At 37.9% G+C, this 18,183-nt stretch overlaps 1 protein-coding gene across 1 annotated transcript; it reads left to right on the top strand.

The window, feature by feature from the left end:
* Positions 1-3,021: 3,021 nt before the first annotated feature.
* LOC113571900 (protein tyrosine phosphatase receptor type H) lies at positions 3,022-18,180 on the top strand. Its single transcript, XM_027001111.2, has 17 exons — positions 3,022-3,259; positions 10,730-10,808; positions 11,433-11,696; positions 12,025-12,285; positions 12,570-12,830; positions 13,070-13,387; positions 14,021-14,275; positions 14,528-14,615; positions 14,986-15,042; positions 15,145-15,226; positions 15,604-15,694; positions 15,885-15,958; positions 16,465-16,602; positions 16,800-16,922; positions 17,106-17,272; positions 17,602-17,737; positions 18,007-18,180. Exons 1-17 carry the CDS (start codon positions 3,206-3,208, stop codon positions 18,160-18,162), a joined length of 2,604 nt encoding a protein of 867 aa, XP_026856912.2. The 5' UTR covers positions 3,022-3,205; the 3' UTR covers positions 18,163-18,180.
* Positions 18,181-18,183: the final 3 nt, after the last annotated feature.

The raw sequence follows: 18,183 nt of genomic DNA, 5'->3' as shown, positions 1-18,183 counted from the left end.
CATCAGATCTTGCTTTAAAAAAATTAGGTCGCGAGGAAATAACAAGGGCAATGTAAAAATTTTTACATTAAAAAAATGTAAAAAGTTAGCAACAACAACAAAAATTTACTACTACTGAAAAGGTCCTGTGAATTTTGACCTTACCCACACCTCCAGTCCCGGAATCCAACTCTTATTTTGCATTTATCACTTCAGGCAATTGCAAAACTATCATCTTTACTGGTTTATGCTAGTAGACATGATTACCCCTTTAAAACAATAAAGCCAGAAATATGTCTGTTTGATACATGAGGGAACTATGTTGACATTTGCATTGAACATAGCCTGGGAGTAGAATTTAAGTCTACTGACACTGTTTGCTTTGGGGAAAAATGCTCTCATTATTAATTTTTTTCTTTGGTTTAATTTTGCTGTTTTGTTGTGGTAGTGCCTCTGAGCTACAGATGTAATCATTTTAAAAATAATCTGACCACGTGAGCATACGAGTATTGTTTGTAACAGGTTTAACTGAAGCAGCTTAATTTCAAGATGGTTTTAGGATCTCAGAAAACTATAAGAAAATACATATCAGAGCTCATGTCAGGACATATTCAGGAAGGAATTTTGAGTCTATTTGACATTAACTGTTTATAAGGTAAAATCGGTGTATGGGTTATCATTAATTGTATAATTAGGTAATTGTAACATTAAATAGTGAAAAAAGTTGAAGGTCAATAGCAGTGCAAACTCTACAATGTCTTAAAAAACTTGCGAATGGCAAACACAAAAAATGTGTTTTTGAGTGGACTGTAGAAATCATGAACTAGTAGCCTAGTTCACCATGGTTGTCATGGTAGGCTAAGAGAGGTCAAACATTTAGATGTGATATATAACTGTAACTAGGGAGAGGGCTGGTGTTGGCGTGGATCAGGCTCCCTGTGGCGCTTGCATGTGGGGCACAGAAGATGGCCAAAGTCATGGGACACATGCCCCACTAATGGTTCACTGTAATCATGATCATTGTGTTTCCCTGGAAACATGTTTACGTTTTGACCTGGATTGTTGAGTAGAACACAAACAATAGCACCACGTGAATGCGCTACAGGTACTACGATTCCGATGACTCAGCATCTTTCCACACGGTTGAGCGATTAACACTTTGTGAGTTGGTTTCAGTTGCTGTTCAAGGTAGTACAGGTTATGTTAGCAAAAGGGTGTACTGCTAGAGAACAAGCTTCTAAAATGAGAACTATAACCAGTAAACTGTTCATTTTGCAAGCCTGTGTTATCTAGCTTGCGTGCAGTGATGTCAAAACAAAATCACATAATTCACATGTAGTTTAAAGTCTCAAATTATTTCACCTTACATGTAACAATATTCAAATGAAATGCAAGTTATAACACAACAAAAATGAACTTCTTCTTGTGGCAGAAGTGAGAGCACTTGGAAAAGGAGCAGGGAAGGCAATATGAGTGAAAAAGAAGAGAGAAAGTGTGAAAGCAGATGCAGACCAGGCAGAAGCCATGAGCGAGAAACACAGAAGTTGAAGGAGCAACATAGAGTGGACACTTTGAAACGTTACGACCTTGTCTAGGCTGGGAGGCTGTAACATAGGCATTGAGTGTAACAGCAGTAATAATGGAATGCAAACAGGACAAACAGGTTGGCAGCAAATGACAAGTGTATTTACAAGTTTTGGTTTACAAGAAACTAGTGCAATAATGTCAGGAGTGGCCCAGGCCAGCACGACAAACAAAACCACACTACAAACAAAAAGACAACTGACTAAGCTGCAAAAAGAAATGTACAATGACTACACTGACTATACTGGTATAAACAGAAATCAATCCACACCCAAACAAAACAGCAGCCACTCCCCATCACCAGTGTGTAACTACCATATACAGGACAATATATACAAGAGATAAGAGACATATATTACAAACAAGCCAATAAGGGACAACGTGAACCGTAAATCAAAGGGAGAAGCCAAAGTAATACGCACAAATCCAAGCAATAGCAAAATTCAGAAACAAGTCAAAACACTAACAATGGCAATATCTGCTTTAATGAGCCCTAAGATGAGCCCTTCCTCCCCTTTTCTTCATTTTATTTGGTCCTCTGCTCACTGGAACACCTGGTATGGATCAAGATGGGGAAGACTAGAGAGTCAGAAGCAAAACCTGGAACACAGGGAAGACAGACACACACAATTCTGCCCCTATGAATGACTGGCAAACAGTAGTTGGACTGTGCCCACTTAATTCTGTGTGTGCACACCAGTACTACAGCTGGTCTAGAAATGCCCATGTTTGCATGTCTTGTTTGTATTTAGATTTAGAGACTTTTCATTTCACGGTTACTCAAGTGTTCTCAATTGAAAAGATAATTCATGCTTTAGAATTTTTAACTGATATACTAAAAAACAACAGACATAAAAAACAAAAGTAAACATGGATCCCATACCTCTTTAAATCTGTTAAGACTGTTACATTTAGCAGATACAGGCATCTAATATATAATCTTTAAATGGTTAATGCAGCTGACACCAGTAGACCAGTCTGTAGTATTTTCTTAGGATTTGTGTTGCAGAGGAGAACAGCCACCATGTTGTAGTTTCAACTTTTTTAACACAGTTAGCTGGTGCAACACACTGCTGATTAAGTGGTATATCCAACACACTGTATCTGTTTATATTTACATATTCTTTCACAGCTGTGCATTCAACCTTGAATCTGTTTCCCTCTTTTGTTTCACTCATACCTCCTGTTGGATTAATCATTTTATGTTAAAAATTATATTGCTGCACAAAGTCATACTTACTTTTAGCCATGATAAGTGCAATCTGGTCAGCTGGAGGGAAGAGTTTCAAACATTGTTTGCCTAAAAGGACAATAAAAAATTGAGGAAAAGGAATTGGGAAAAAGAACCCTTAGAAAAGAGAAACTAGACTCTGAGCATTAAGACACATGAGAAATCTAACGTGACAATACAAGGGTGGAGTTTCATAAAGGGGAAGTATAATAGAGTCAGGGCAAAGGTTGAAGTGCTTGGATATTCCCAGCAGCAGAAAAAAAGAAGTGTCATTAAAACAGGTTGTAATAAGTTATCAGAGAAGGAACAAAGACAGAGAGCACGGTAAGCACAGCCGTATGGGACTGTGGTAGAGCTTTTAGCAGAGAGCTCCATCAAATCTTCTGCTTTCTGCTTTTTACTGACTGGATCATGGGAGGATTTGCACTCTTGGTGTCTCTGTGTCACTGTGTGGTTCTTGTGTGGGTAAGTCAATCTCAGTCTGTATTAGACTGCATTGCTGTCTAGGAGACACACTAAGAACTGTAAGATTATGGATTCACTGGGATTTTACAGAAAAATCATGTTGCATAATAGTTTTAAGCAGAATAAGAAGGGGAAAACTCCCTAAGCTGTTCTTTAAGGGTGACATAATATCGTAGTAGCAATAAGCAGTTAACCATTAAACTGAATCATTTTTATATTCTTCCTTCACATAATCAGCCATGAAATGGCTCTAATGTAAAGCCCTTGCACTTCAATATTCTACTAACAGATATGCTAGTTATATAGCTTCAAACCTTTAAAGATGAAAGTATAATAAATGGGCCCTGAAAATCTGAGTGCTAGTTGTAATCATTAAAGGTCTTGGTTTGGCAGAAAGCAGACGGTTCAACAGACCAGATTAATCAGGAAATAAGGCAAAGGTTTCCATATAGTTTTATTAGACTAGTTGGCAGATAGTTTTATTAGAAAATACATAGCCCGAACCCTCCATGGAAACAGCATATCTTGCCTTATGACCCTAAATTGTAGGTATTGACTCACAACCCTCAACTTGGGCTATCTACTTTTAGGCTTTTTTGCTTTGATTACATGAATAGTGACAAAACAGCACTGGGATCATTTCCTTACAGATTTAATGATAAGTAAGTTATAGAATATATTGTCATCTCAGTTTGACAGCAGTGGTGTTTATTTATTTATTAAATGAAATGTGCTTGCTTGTAAATAATCAGATTATAATTCTGAATCATACAATAGCATTATGTAGATACTAACAGACACTAGATAAGCACTCATATGCTACAAGTTAAATTAAATATTGCATTTTGAACATCGAGTGAACATTTTTGCTGATTGCCATAACACTTATTAAGTGCATGAAATGTCCTATAAATACTGCTTCAGTTTTTTTTCCATTCAGCAATATGTGCTTACTTATCTTATGTTATGGAGTGGAGTTATACTAATACTAAAAATCAAACTTAAAGCATTTTATTTTTGCGTTTTAGTTCAAGGGACAGTAGTCAGATCATCAGAATTTGTTTTGATTGGGGCATACAGTTCTCTTTGGGTGACCTATGTTGAATGAATGACTTATTTAAAGCGTGCATATTGTAACGCGTGTCGGCCCGAGTGTCGCAGGGCGTGGAGCAGGACGCGCACACTTCCTCGACAGGGACGAACATTTATTACATAAATGACAGCGGCACTCACACGTATTACAAATGATAAACATGAACATGAAACGATTTGACATTTAAACAAACACGATGCACACGGACGAAGGAACATTAACACGTTACATCAACACGTTACATCGACAATGACCAACAACGCAGCACACCCTGACGTGAGTTTAAATACACACAGACGAAACGAAGTACAGGTGTGCAGGCGTGGCCACAAATAAAAGTCCTCCCACTGCACGTGGCTGGCCAAACCATGTGCCTCGCGGGAGGCGAGCGTTCCGTGACGCATATGATGGTGCATATGTAAATGTCTGTTCCCCTTCTACCTTTTGCACAATATTCTTTACATGTTTTTATGTACATGTACATAGTATTTTAGCATATATTTTGTATCGGCACTTCCAGAATGTAATGACTAAGCCCTTTCACATGCGCGACATGACAATATAATTGATATGATTTGATTCTACCGCTTTTATACGTTTAACCTTCTCCCGTTTGTCACATCAACAAATCAGAACCATGATCTTCACCAACATTTCAATACATTTAGGTGAAATATCTTTTTTATTAAACTTTTAGTATTTTTCCAATTAATTTTAACAAATGTTACAGCAACATGCAAATTTTGACAACCTAAAACTATTAGCATATACCAGTAGCAGCCAAAATTGATTTTTTTTTTTGTTATAGGCTATCTACTGCTCTGTATTAAGATACATTTGCAAAAACCATTTTCACGAATATATAGAAGACAAGTAAAATATTTGCATTACTCCCCATAGGACTGAGAGAAGGAGGGATTTAAGTTGATAAAAATACAGGAAAATTGAAAACTCTTCACTGAAGCAACACTATTTGTATTGTCTTAATAATAGTTGTGTAGGTAAACTAGATAACTAACACATAGCAGCTAAATGTGTAGGTAAACTACAAAAAAGGTGTTAAAAAAGCAACTGAACAGGTGAAAGCCATGTATTAAAAACCTAGTATAGGAAAGCCCCAAGCATATCTGGAGAGGAATATGTTCTAGCTTTACATGTTCTAAAATCAAAGACGAAAATCACTGAGATCCCAAAGACCAATAAGGGGGCCAACTTTGTGACTTAAATGAGAAATATTCTATTTTGTTTGATTAATCCTGCTACCTTTACCGATCCTCAGATCAAAGGCATCCTATAACAAGCATATGGTTTGGTACACGTAGTTTTAGTTCAGCAGGAAAACAAAAAAGCCCAGGACAAAGCCTAGCCGCCATGCTTGTAGCAGACATGGTTACAGTGGCTCTATAGGCAAGCATTGAGGCTACAAGCGGAGAAAGATCCAGTGGTGTACCAAAGGCTGCAGCCTGCCTCAGACAACTCATAGAAGCCAAAGCTATCTGTTCACTGAACCAAGTTAACATTCATGCATTTGGATTAAGGCAAAACTCCATGGAATATTTGTATATAGGGCATTTCCTCTTAATTTCTCCATTTGAATGATTTGAGTATATAATCATTGCATTTGAATCTAAAATCAAGGAAAAATATGCATATGAAATATTTTCTTAAATGTAAAAAACAAAGAAAAAGCAAGTATCCATATTGCTCTCAGTCATCAATGAGTTATTTGTTGGTATGTATTAAATAAAGAGGCTGTTTATATAATCAAACACTACCTGCTTTGCTACACGGGTTAGTTTGCCTACCAAATCTTACTGCTAAAGGCAAACAGAAATAAATAACAAGCATCTTACATATTTTCATTGCTAGTGTTCAAACATAGGCAGCAATGGAAATCTTGCGGATGATTCCACAGTAATCATGGCCTGATTGAGGAGCGTTGAACAACGGGCCAGTAAACTGAAAGTGGTAAAAGGGGGCAATCTAAATTTTGATCATTTTAGGACCCATACCTACTGATTGTCAACAAAGCATATTATCCGCGTCTGCAACATATTATCTGATCTTTGTGGTTGATGGTGGTAAATGTAAGCAATGGGTATTTGTCTATGCTGAGGGAAGGATCTGTAATGACGCACTTTCGTGAGACAGAACTTTAACTGACTTACGGAAAGCTAGGCCAAAGCATTCTGTATAAAGTGTACTTAGTCTGGTTTGGTTCCTGTATAAATTACAGAGTACAGAAATTTACAAAGGTACCTTTAGTCAAAATCAAATTCAAATTTATGAGTGCTTTTTACAGCAGCTGTTGTCACAAAGCAGCTTTGCACATGTCCGAGTTCAAAGCCCAAGTAAATAAGCCGAAGGTGACAGTGGCAAGGAAAAACTCCCTAAGAGCACGAGGAAGAAACCTTGAGAGGAACCAAGACTCCTGGCACTTTGAGAGGAACCAAAGGGGCAGCCCAGCCTCTTCTGGTCGATACTGAGCAATACAATGACAACAACATAAACAATAAAGAACAAAATAAAAGAACAGATTACAATGAGTTTATTTTAGGTTTCTATGAGACCTAGGCTGGGTTTGATGAGTGTAGGTATGTCCAAACCCATATGGTGAAGTCAAATTTATTTATACAGAGCTTTCTATAACAGTTGTTGTCACAAAGCAGCTTTACAAATGTTCGAGTCCAAGGCCCCTGTGAGCAAGCCAAGGGTGACATTTTCAAGGAAATACTCCCTAGAACATGAGGAAGAAACCTTGAGAGGAACCAAACTCAAAGGGGGGGGGGTCCCCATCCTCCTCTGGCTGAATGTGGACACTACAATAGTAGCAGCACACGAATGTCTGCCCAAGGCGATGGAGAAGTGTGTGGCGGGTGCAGGGGCAGCAGAGTTGCATCAGGGGGTGGCAGGAGGAGCCATAGCAGCTGAGACTGGTTGAAGCTCAGCAACAGCATTACACCTGGAGTGGATGTACCTCAGAAGAAAGAGAGGACAGTTTATTGGGCATGTCCAAATACTAAAGTGTGTAATTTAGGGATCTATAGTGTGCAAGGATGGATTCCAGCAGATCTAACAATGGCAGCACATCTTAAAATATAGAACCAGAAGAAAACACAGACATGACGGCATCCTGGAACATCAGCACTCCACCGCTCTCAGTTAACAAACTTGAGTTACAAATATGAGGTGAAAACTCTCAAGGCCCCTGAACCCCCAGATCTACACCTTTACCTAAGGTGATATGCAAATAGGTTTTCAGCTAAGCCTTAAATACTGAGGCTGTGTCTGAGTGTTTATAGAAAAGCGTGGGAGCTTTATATGAAAAGACCTCTATAGATTTAGTTATACAAGGTATTAATAAAGAGTTTTGCACATGTCCGAGTCCAAGGCCCAAGTAAATAAGCCGAAGGTGACAGTAGCAAGGAAAAACTCCCTAAGAGCACGAGGAAGAAACCTTGAGAGGAACCAAGACTCCTGGCACTTTGAGAGGAACCAAAGGGGCAGCCCAGCCTCTTCTGGTCGATACTGAGCAATAGAATAACAACAACATAAACAATAAAGAACAAAATAACAGAACAGATTACAATGAGTTTATTTTAGGTTTCTATGAGACCTAGGCTGGGTTTGATGAGTGTAGGTATGTCCAAACCCATATGGTGAAGTCAAATTTATTTATACAGAGCTTTCTATAACAGTTGTTGTCACAAAGCAGCTTTACAAATGTTCGAGTCCAAGGCCCCTGTGAGCAAGCCAAGGGTGACATTGTCAAGGAAATACTCCCTAGAACATGAGGAAGAAACCTTGAGAGGAACCAAACTCAAAGGGGGGGTCCCCATCCTCCTCTGGCTGAATGTGGACACTACAATAGTAGCAGCACACGAATGTCTGCCCAAGGCGATGGAGAAATGTGTGGCGGGTGCAGGGGCAGCAGAGTTGCATCAGGGGGTGGCAGGAGGAGCCATAGCAGCTGAGACTGGTTGAAGCTCAGCAACAGCATTACACCTGGAGTGGATGTACCTCGGAAGAAAGAGAGGACAGTTTATTGGGCATGTCCAAATACTAAAGTGTGTAATTTAGGGATCTATAGTGTGCAAGGATGGATTCCAGCAGATCTAACAATGGCAGCACATTGTAAAATATAGAACCAGAAGAAAACACAGACATGACGGCATCCTGGAACATCAGCACTCCACCGCTCTCAGTTAACAAACTTGAGTTACAAATATGAGGTGAAAACTCTCAAGGCCCCTGAACCCCCAGATCTACACCTTTACCTAAGGTGATATGCAAATAGGTTTTCAGCTAAGCCTTAAATATTGAGTCTGAGTCTTTATAGAAAAGCGTGGGAACTTTATATGAAAAGACCTCCATAGATTTAGTTATACAAGGTAATAAAGAGCCAGTACCTTTTGATCTAAGCAGATATGGCAGGTCGTAGTGTACTAGGAGTTTGCTTAGGAACTATGGGGCAAGACCATTCACTACATTTTATGTCATTAGAAGAATTTTATAACCAATATAAAATTTTACTAGGAGTCAATGTAAGGTAGCTAAGATAGGAGTATGATCAAACTTTCTAGTTCTATTAAGAACTCTGGGGGCTGCATTTTGAACTAACTGGAGCTTGTTTATGCTTACTTTTTGCACTTAGTGGTACAACTTGATAGTAAAATACAACCAGACAGAAAGATACTTTATGGAAACAATAGACTAGGTATTCGTTATTGTGATCATTCATGTTGCTTTGTACCTAAACAGAAAATCATGCAGGCATATCTTATTTTGTTCCACGCTTAATTTTAGTTAATTACTAAAAATTGTTGCTGGGGCATGCGTGACTGTTTACCTGGACATTTAGTACCAGAGACTGTGTCCTTTAGCATTGGCTCCACCCACACGACTGGGCTGGGGTACAGCTGATTCATCTAATCTGTGATGCTCATGCACACACATACACAGTAACAGTGTTTGCTACCAAACCACCTGGTGGACAGAAGGGTCTCACAGCACTCAGACTGAACACAATGCAAACCTGAGCTCCAGTCCTGGACTGTCTGGGAGTTGTTTTTCCCTTAAGCTTGTTATTTCAGCTTTTCTGGCTTAGAAGACAATCTAAAGAATCTAAAAATGTGATTATCTGATTTCACATATGTGCACATGCAGTATGTTCAAATGTGCAATGATTTAGAAATGGGCATGAAGTACTCTCTTATGTTTTGATTCTTTAACCAAACGTCTATTGCGTTTATTAGATTTTAGATTAGATTTTATTATTTTATTTATTAGAAATTAAAGAGTTACAGACATTTTAGCCAGTGGTTAAAGAGTCCAATGATTTCAAATTTTTGATACAATGAAAATTGTTTTCTCTTGAAAACATTCTAATTAAAGAATGTTTTGGGCTGTTTAATTTCCTGGTCAGTTCAATCTGCAATGCAAATGAGTTCACTTTTGCTAACCCACCACCATTAAACCTAAAGTAAATCTGACTGACATGTTGCAATTTTGACAGAGGGTCTTTGATCTATTAACATTTCTGATTTTTCCAGTATTCAGAACAGGTTTCAGCTAACTGAAACTTTGAGTTTTGGGTTATTATTTTTGCCCTGATCCTGAAATTTTCCTGCATGTGTTATGACTGCACCACACACACACACACACATACACACACACACACACAGACACACACACACACACACAAAAGGAAGAGGATCTAATCGCCAGAGGTTTTATTAGGGAAATCAAATAGATCATAGGGGTCAGGCAGGTATTCGTAGTCAGGTTGGTTCAAGGTCGAAAACACGCAGCAGAGTCTGGGGGGTGTCCAGGGGTCAGGCTGGAGACGAGGTCTGAAATACAGGCAGGAGTCGAAAACCAGGAAGACAAAATGTGACATAAGGTTGGCAATACTTCATGACATGAGTGTGAAGGAGGGGAGGATAAATAAGGGAACAGTGATGAAGGAAATAATGATCAGGTGTGTGCTAGTATTCCGGCAAACCAAATCGGCAGCGTTTGTGGGAAGAGGTAGGCATGGCAGCGTCGGGTTGAGTGGGATTCCTGGCATTCGTAACAGCATGGTCCATTTTGGTACCATCACATCACTAACACCCCTTCTGTATACCAGTGGTGGGCTTGTTAACTAACTAAGAAATAAAGTAGTTAAGGTGTTGGATGTGTTGGAAGAGAAGAAAAACACTTGCCTTGTAGTAATCCTTAAACGCACTGGCTATGAAAATCTGTTTTAGGTTTTTCATCTACTTCATTATGATTTAATGTGGGAAGTAAACAGATATGAAACTTCTATTCTATTCTATTCCATTCTATTCTATTCTATTCTATTCTATTTAATGTCCATTCTAATCTTTTCACAGGGACAATCCATTTCAAGTCAAATATCTCAAGTTACATCTACCACAACTATTGTAACAACAGCAACAACTGCTCAAGAAGGTAATCTTTGTTCTTTTAGCTCAACTCATCCAATAGAAATCTAGTCCTTGTGTTGACGTGAATCATTGAACCCTTGTCATATCACCACATGAAACAATGAAATAAGTTCACTTAGAACTGTATGATTTGTACAGTTGTTATACATCAGAGTTGTAATGTAATGTCACACTCAAAAATTTAACCATTCTAAGTCTGTATGGTCTTTAATTTGTAATCAGATTTGTGTGATGGAGGGCCATACTCTAATTTTGATTAAATATTTTTAATTTTGTCATAGAAAAAATTATACCACAGCAACAGTCATGGTCACAGATATGTGTAGAAATAATACTTGTTCATTTTCAGCATTCCTTGTCTGTACTGATGCACAGCATAGCTATAAAAAATGACATTTAATTCACAGAAATTTCATTGTCATTAGAATGGAACAAAGTTCGAACACAGCACAGTATGGAATTCTACATGAATTCTCTATATATTATACATCATTCCATATTTCACGGATACTCCTTTCTAGATCAATTTCTTTGCATAATTAGCTTAATTTTTTAAACTTAAATTTTGTTTTCAATTGTTTTGTTGTTGTTTATTTTTCATTTCTATCTTTAATTTTCTCTCTCTCAGCTCCACCCAATGTTAAAAGGGTGTCTGTGACTAACCGTAATGAGACTACCTTAACATTAGAATGGGACAAAGTAAACAACGACAGCAAATACAGTTACAACCTGTCCTACAATGGAGGAGAAGAACACATTGTTGCCTCCCAGGAGGGTTTGTTAGTGACACACACAGTCTACTCTCTTTCTCCTGGGACTGAATACACATTCATTCTCTACACTTTATCTGGAGGATTAAACAGCAGTGGATTCATCATTACCAATTTCACCAGTAAGAGTGATTTGTTAAAGTAAATGATTTTTTAAAATTCTATATAAGATGAAATAAATTGATTCACTAAACAGAAATATTCACTAAACAGATCAACAAAGTTATTCTCAAGCATTTCTAGACATTTTCATTTTAACATTAATGAACAATAGAGTTCACTTATTTTGTTAATTTTAAGGAATGAACAAATAAAAGTGAATGAATGAATGCATAGCTGCAAGAAAACGTATTATACAATTCAGCACTACACTGGGTTTCACCCTAAACTAGAACTTTTAATCACTTCTGCAGCGTAATCCCTTTGCCTTCTCGTCCCTCTCTTTTCCAGCGCCGTCTAGTGTTACTAATGTCTCTGTAACGGATCGTAATGAGACGGCGTTAACATTGCAATGGAACAAAGTGAACAACAACAATAATTACAGTTACACACTGAGCTACAGTGGAAGCACCACCTACATCAATGGATCAGAAGATGATATAGTGACACACACGGTCTCCTCTCTTTCTCCTGGGACGGAATACACTTTCACTCTCTACACTGTGTTTAAAGGGGTGGAGAGTAGAGGATTCAGCTTTACCAATGTCACAAGTAAGTTTGTCTGCTTTGCTACTGCACATGCACAAAAAAAAAAAGACCATAGATTAAGTAAAGCTGTCCGCTAGAAAAAAACAAAGATATTTTTACAATTTTGAGAGCTGTTCTTTCCAGTTTTATATTGATGACTCTTATTGCTAAATTCAAGAAATGGATGGCTGTGCGGAAAGTTCAGAACTTTGGGTTTCACCTAGAAATCTTTAACAACAATCAGTTAAGTACTATTTACTGTTTGATCCTTACATCTGTCTCTTCATTTTTCTCGTTCTCTTTTCCAGCTCCGTCTAGTGTTACTAATGTCTCTGTAACGGATCGTAATGAGACGGCGTTAACATTACAATGGAACAAAGTGAACAACAACAATAATTACAGTTACACACTGAGCTACAGTGGAAGCACCACCTACATCAATGGATCAGAAGATGATATAGTGACACACACGGTCTCCTCTCTTTCTCCTGGGACGGAATACACTTTCACTCTCTACACTGTGTTTAAAGGGGTGGAGAGTAGAGGATTCACTGTTACCAATGTCACAAGTAAATTGGGCTAAAAACAATGAATTATAATTCAAATTCTTAAAGTCCTAAACCATAAATAAGTAAAACTTTTTTATTTTATTAAAATAACTGAATAAAAGTTTACTCAAAATTTACACACTATTTTTGTTACATTTAAGGAGTAACAAAGAATGAATGAGTAAATAGAAAAATTATAAATAACTGGATGTTACTGTAGACAATTGAGAACTATACTGGGTTTTACCTGTAAATCCGAATATACATCAGTTGGTTTCATTCAATCACTTCCAGCACCTGCTTCTCTTTTTCAGCTCCATCTATTGTTAGCAGTGTCTCTTTAAGGGATCGTAATGAGACGGCGTTAACATTGCAATGGAACAAAGTGAACAACAACAATAATTACAGTTACACACTGACCTACAGTGGAAGCACCACATACATCAATGGATCAGGAGGAGGTGTTATAGTGACACACACGGTCTCCTCCCTTACTCCTGGGACGGAATACACTTTCACTCTCTACACTGTGTTTAAAGGGGTGGAGAGTAGAGGATTCACTGTTACCAATGTCACAAGTAAGTAAGTTTCATTGAACTGGGCATAAATGATTTTGCTTAATACATAAATCCAAAGTCCCTCTCAACAAAGCTAACCATTCTTCTATTCATGAACTTAGATGGTCTGTGTAAACCTATAAAGTCATATAATTTCAAGGTTACCACTAGAAAGTTGGCTGACAAATGGCAGAATCCTCACAGAATCCTGTATGATGACAAAAGCCTTTTTGTTGTTTTACTTAGGGCATCCGTTTTAATTATTTTAATGAATACTGGTGACAATAAAACTGGTATGTTTCACAGAATTTGAAAAATTTCATTGACTTGACAGTTGAAAGGGTTTCAGATGTTAGAAAAGAATAAATTCACTGTTATTAAAATAACTTATTACATTTATGATCAAACCAATTATACTTTCATTACATACACACACAAAACTGAAATAATGAACAGTACCAGCCATACCAATAAAAGTAACACCCACTAACCTTTTGGTGTTTGGCATTTACTATCCCAGATCAGTAGCGTCAACTTCCAAGTTAACTCTAATATGTTGGGAACTAGCAAAAATGTCTAAAAATAAATTGTCTGTATTATTGTAAAAGCTGAACTACCGTATAGTCAGTGTGGCTATTCTCTGTTTCTCCATAGTTCCAGCTAAAGTAACTGGTCTTCATTGTGAATATGCATCGGGAGGCTATGGTCTAACGCTGTTTTGGGATCCTCCAGTTGGAGTAAGGACAGCCGTGTATGTCATTATAAGTGGCAAACACTTTAATCAGTCTGAGGAAAGCTTGTTTATAGGTGAACTACAACCTACACAGTGGTACACCATGACTGTGATTGCAATCTCTGGGTCTGCGCAGTCCCCCCCAGTCTCAGTCACCTGTCAGACTGATCCAAGAGGTGAGACAGGATACATACATACATGTATAAGTAGTAAAAGTACAGATTTTCAAAGCAACAGGACAGTTCAGACAGAAGTCCTTCATCAGCTCTGTAAACAAAATGCTTCTGACAGTATAGGAAGTGAAATCAGTTTATGAAGGACCTCTGTCCAAAGTGTTCTGGTTGTCTGGAAACCTTGTATGTACTACACTAAACATTTTACAACCTCTATATAAATATAAACAAACATGAACTCAATATTTTTTCCAGGCGTTATAGCAGGTGTTGTGGTGTTTCTACTCATCCTCATCCTTTGTATTGGTATATTTATATGGCATCGCAAGTCAAAGCATCCAGGGTAGGTGATGTGAATATTTATAACAGAGAAAGCGTATATTGCAATGTCATATGCATAAATTAGAAATGTTAAATATTGTCTCAAGGAAAGGGGTTTTTCATTTTAATAACACATTATTTATTCTATTGCAAATTTCTGTGGGTCAGCTTGGTCAATCAGCACCTGTGACATTGTTTGTAGCCACTCCTTTACATATAACAAAACAGCAGCAAATTGGAATCCTACTAAATCCATCCTGAAAGTAAATACTTAATTAATTCTGTTACTATTACTTATGACATTAAGTCTGAAGCATTAGTCCTTCTAGCTACAATTTAATAAACAGTATATTTTTAAGCTATCAGAACCATTTGTAACTTCTGTTTTCTAGTGTCTTAAGCAAGCTTAAATCATCTACAGAAGACAAAGCATCCACTAATAAATACAGGTAAGTCTGATACTCTGCAGTGTTCAACACCCACTTCTTTCTTTAATGAATAAGACCGGCTTACTCACTAACTAATTGATATAATTGATGTTTTTTTCCCAGGCCAATTCCCCTGAAGAATTTTCCTGAATACTTCAGTTCCATGGGTCGTGATGAAAACCGTGGTTTTTATGAGGAATATGAGGTACAGAAACACTCTCTGTCTCTGTGTGTGTGTGTGTGTGTGTGTGTGTGTGTGTGTGTGTGTGTGTGTGTGTGTGTGTGTGCGCGCGCGTACGCTATGGTGAAATGTAACTCATACCATGGCCTGGTTAGTTCCAACTGTTGTTAATTTCTACATAGAAAAATTATTTATTGGTACTTGCACCTCTATATAGTTTTCTAAGAAAACTTTCCCTCCCTCACCTACTACTTCTGATTAGGCTTTTTTGTGTGAATGTGGATATGTGAAGAGTGCTATATAAGTCTGACATTATTATTATTATTATTATTATTATTATTATTATTATTATTATTATTATCATCATCATCACCATCATCATCATCTATTCTTGTTTACAGAATTTAAGTGCAGTAGGTACAGATCAGAGTCATACAGCTGCTGACCTCCCTGAAAACAAGAAAAAGAACCGATTTATCAACGTATTACCTTGTGAGTGTTAAACCTATAGACAAACAATATTTAACTATACAAAAAATATCAGGTAACTCTTTGATGTCTTTTTTTTGCTTCTGTTCATTTGTAAATATGTTGTTTCTCTGCCACTGTGTAAGATGATTGAGCAATAAACATGTTAGAATGTGCATGATCTCTCTCTCACCTTCATTCTTAATCTCTCTAGACGATTTATCTCGTGTGAAGCTCACTGTACAGACTGCTGCTGACTCTGACTACATCAATGCAAACTATATACCTGTAAGCCTTTCACCAAACTCAATGCGTCAGATCTGTGGCACTAAGGAAAGTGGATTCCCACTATGCTGGAGGGATAGAGGGAAGAGGGATGTTCCTGAGGTTAAATATAGGCACAAATCATACACTGTACATTTTAGGCGCATGTCTGTACACACTTTAAGTGAAATAACAGCATTATTTATGAATAGATAATATACAATTAAATTTAACTGCCCTGTTACTTAAAAACCATACATAAAAGAAAATGTCTACAAAGAGATTTGAATTCAGCAAAAAAAAGTACTACAAGATCTGCCTGTCTTAGTTTGGGAACCAAAAATTAAGTTCAAATTTTGTTGCAATAATATAAGTGTTTGTTGATAATGGAAAGCCCTGATAAATTCTGTCCATCCTTGACTGCTAAATACAACATTAAGAATGTTATGCTGTGCCGTGCAGTAAATGTTTTATGGTGTGTGTGTGTGTGTGTGTGTGTGTGTGTGTGTGTGTGTGTGTGTGTGTGTAAGGGTTATAACAGTATCTGCAAGCAGTACATAGCTACACAGGGTCCTCTCCCCTCCACCATCAGTGATTTTTGGAGAATGGTGTGGGAACAGAAGTCCCAGGTCATTGTCATGCTGACCAACTGTATCGAGGGTGGAAGGGTACGTTTGAGAGGATGCAGTCCAACTACAGAACACAGTAATACACTGTTCACTGTCCTTATTTTTTAGTTTAACACTTTTTAATGGAGTGATTGTGTTTTGCAATGGATATCAATTGTTTTGGACCATAAACTATTGTTTTGTCTACTATAGTAGTGGAGAAGAGACTTGTTGGCTTTCACTGCTTTTCTCTACAGATTAAGTGTGAACAGTATTGGCCACTGGACTACACGCCCTGTGTCTATGGAAACCTGCAGGTCACCGTCCAATCAGAGCACAAAGAGAAAAGCTGGACTCTCCGAAAATTTGTTGTCAGAAATGTGAGCTCAATGTCAAAACTCATTACACTGCAAAGTCTACAATAATATACACATTGTTTGAAACATCAATAAAATTTTTAAGAAACTCATTAAGACAACCAAGTCATTTTTACTTCAAAACATTTAAATACTGTTTGAAAACGTAACCTTTTTAACTATATGTGTGTGTGTGTGTGTGTGTAGAAGGCTACCTTTGAAGAGCAGAAAGTGACTCACTTCCATTTCACCGCATGGCCTGATCATGGAGTTCCCAGGGCAACAGAGGAGTTGATCCAGTTCCGCAGGATTATCCGCCAGCACATGGAGCAAATGGATTTTCCATTTATGGGTCCTACAGTGGTTCACTGCAGGTAAACATGTTTCAGTCTAGAGGCCATGGTGGGTAATCACCCTTCTCATACAGGATCTGCAGAAGTTCACTGCCAATAAATATATCACCACCACTGTAGCAGCACACCTGTTACAAACTACATAATTGTAATAAAAGTGGCCTGGAGCTGGACGCTGCTGTCAGTGGATAGAGTTCAAATCAGGGAGTTTCTGACATTTAATCACCCAGAGCCACAATACAGGGCAACTATAGTGTGTGACATATGTACTTGTGCATATGTTTGCTTAATAAAGATTGTAAAAGCCATTATACTGCCTGGTAACCTGATCATCTTCACTATGTGTGCAGTGCTGGAGTAGGCAGGACAGGCACTCTGATCGCCCTGGATACCTTACTACAACAGCTGGAAAAAGAGGAAGCAGTCAGCATTGCTGGCTGTGTACACTGCATGAGGCTCAGCCGGCCCCTTATGGTGCAAACCGAGGTACAGACCTGCACGTGGACAGAACAGCTCAGATATGTTTAAAAATTTGTCCCTCTCCAATAACCACCAGTTTTACCCATGCTACATTTAAAGGATTGTATTGTTCCGAGGAACAATGCTACCTTTAGAGGATTGTAATTTGTGTAGTGTTGGTGAAGTTAAGGTTTGCATTAAATAACACAGGCATAATGACCAACAATGACTGCAGTAGAATTAGCCCAGGTCATGAGCCTCTGACACTTCTGTCCATATCACTTTTCCTATCCCAGGCTCAGTACGTGTTCCTGTACCAGTGCATGATGAATTCTCTTCAACCCAATAAGGACTCCCAGCACATCGAAGAGTCTATCTATGAAAATTCAGATATGATTTACACTAATGCTATGGCTCTAAATCAGTTTAATCAAGGTAACACAGGAGTTTAAACAGGCATATGCATTCTATGG

The sequence above is a fragment of the Electrophorus electricus genome, chromosome 5, assembly GCF_013358815.1.
Source record: "Electrophorus electricus isolate fEleEle1 chromosome 5, fEleEle1.pri, whole genome shotgun sequence".
Lineage (NCBI taxonomy): Eukaryota > Metazoa > Chordata > Actinopteri > Gymnotiformes > Gymnotidae > Electrophorus > Electrophorus electricus.
Note: the sequence above shows the minus strand (reverse complement) of the source record. Positions and strands in the feature narration are given on the sequence as shown.

Bases quoted from the DNA above. Each gene is read 5' to 3' on its own strand.
- LOC113571900 (XM_027001111.2), top strand. From the start codon at position 3,206: ATGGGAGGATTTGCACTCTTGGTGTCTCTGTGTCACTGTGTGGTTCTT. The intron at 12,831-13,069 runs GTAAATTGGGCT...TGTAAATCCGAA, and splicing joins CACTGTTACCAATGTCACAA to TATACATCAGTTGGTTTCAT. The intron at 14,616-14,985 runs GTAGGTGATGTG...TCTGTTTTCTAG, and splicing joins CGCAAGTCAAAGCATCCAGG to TGTCTTAAGCAAGCTTAAAT.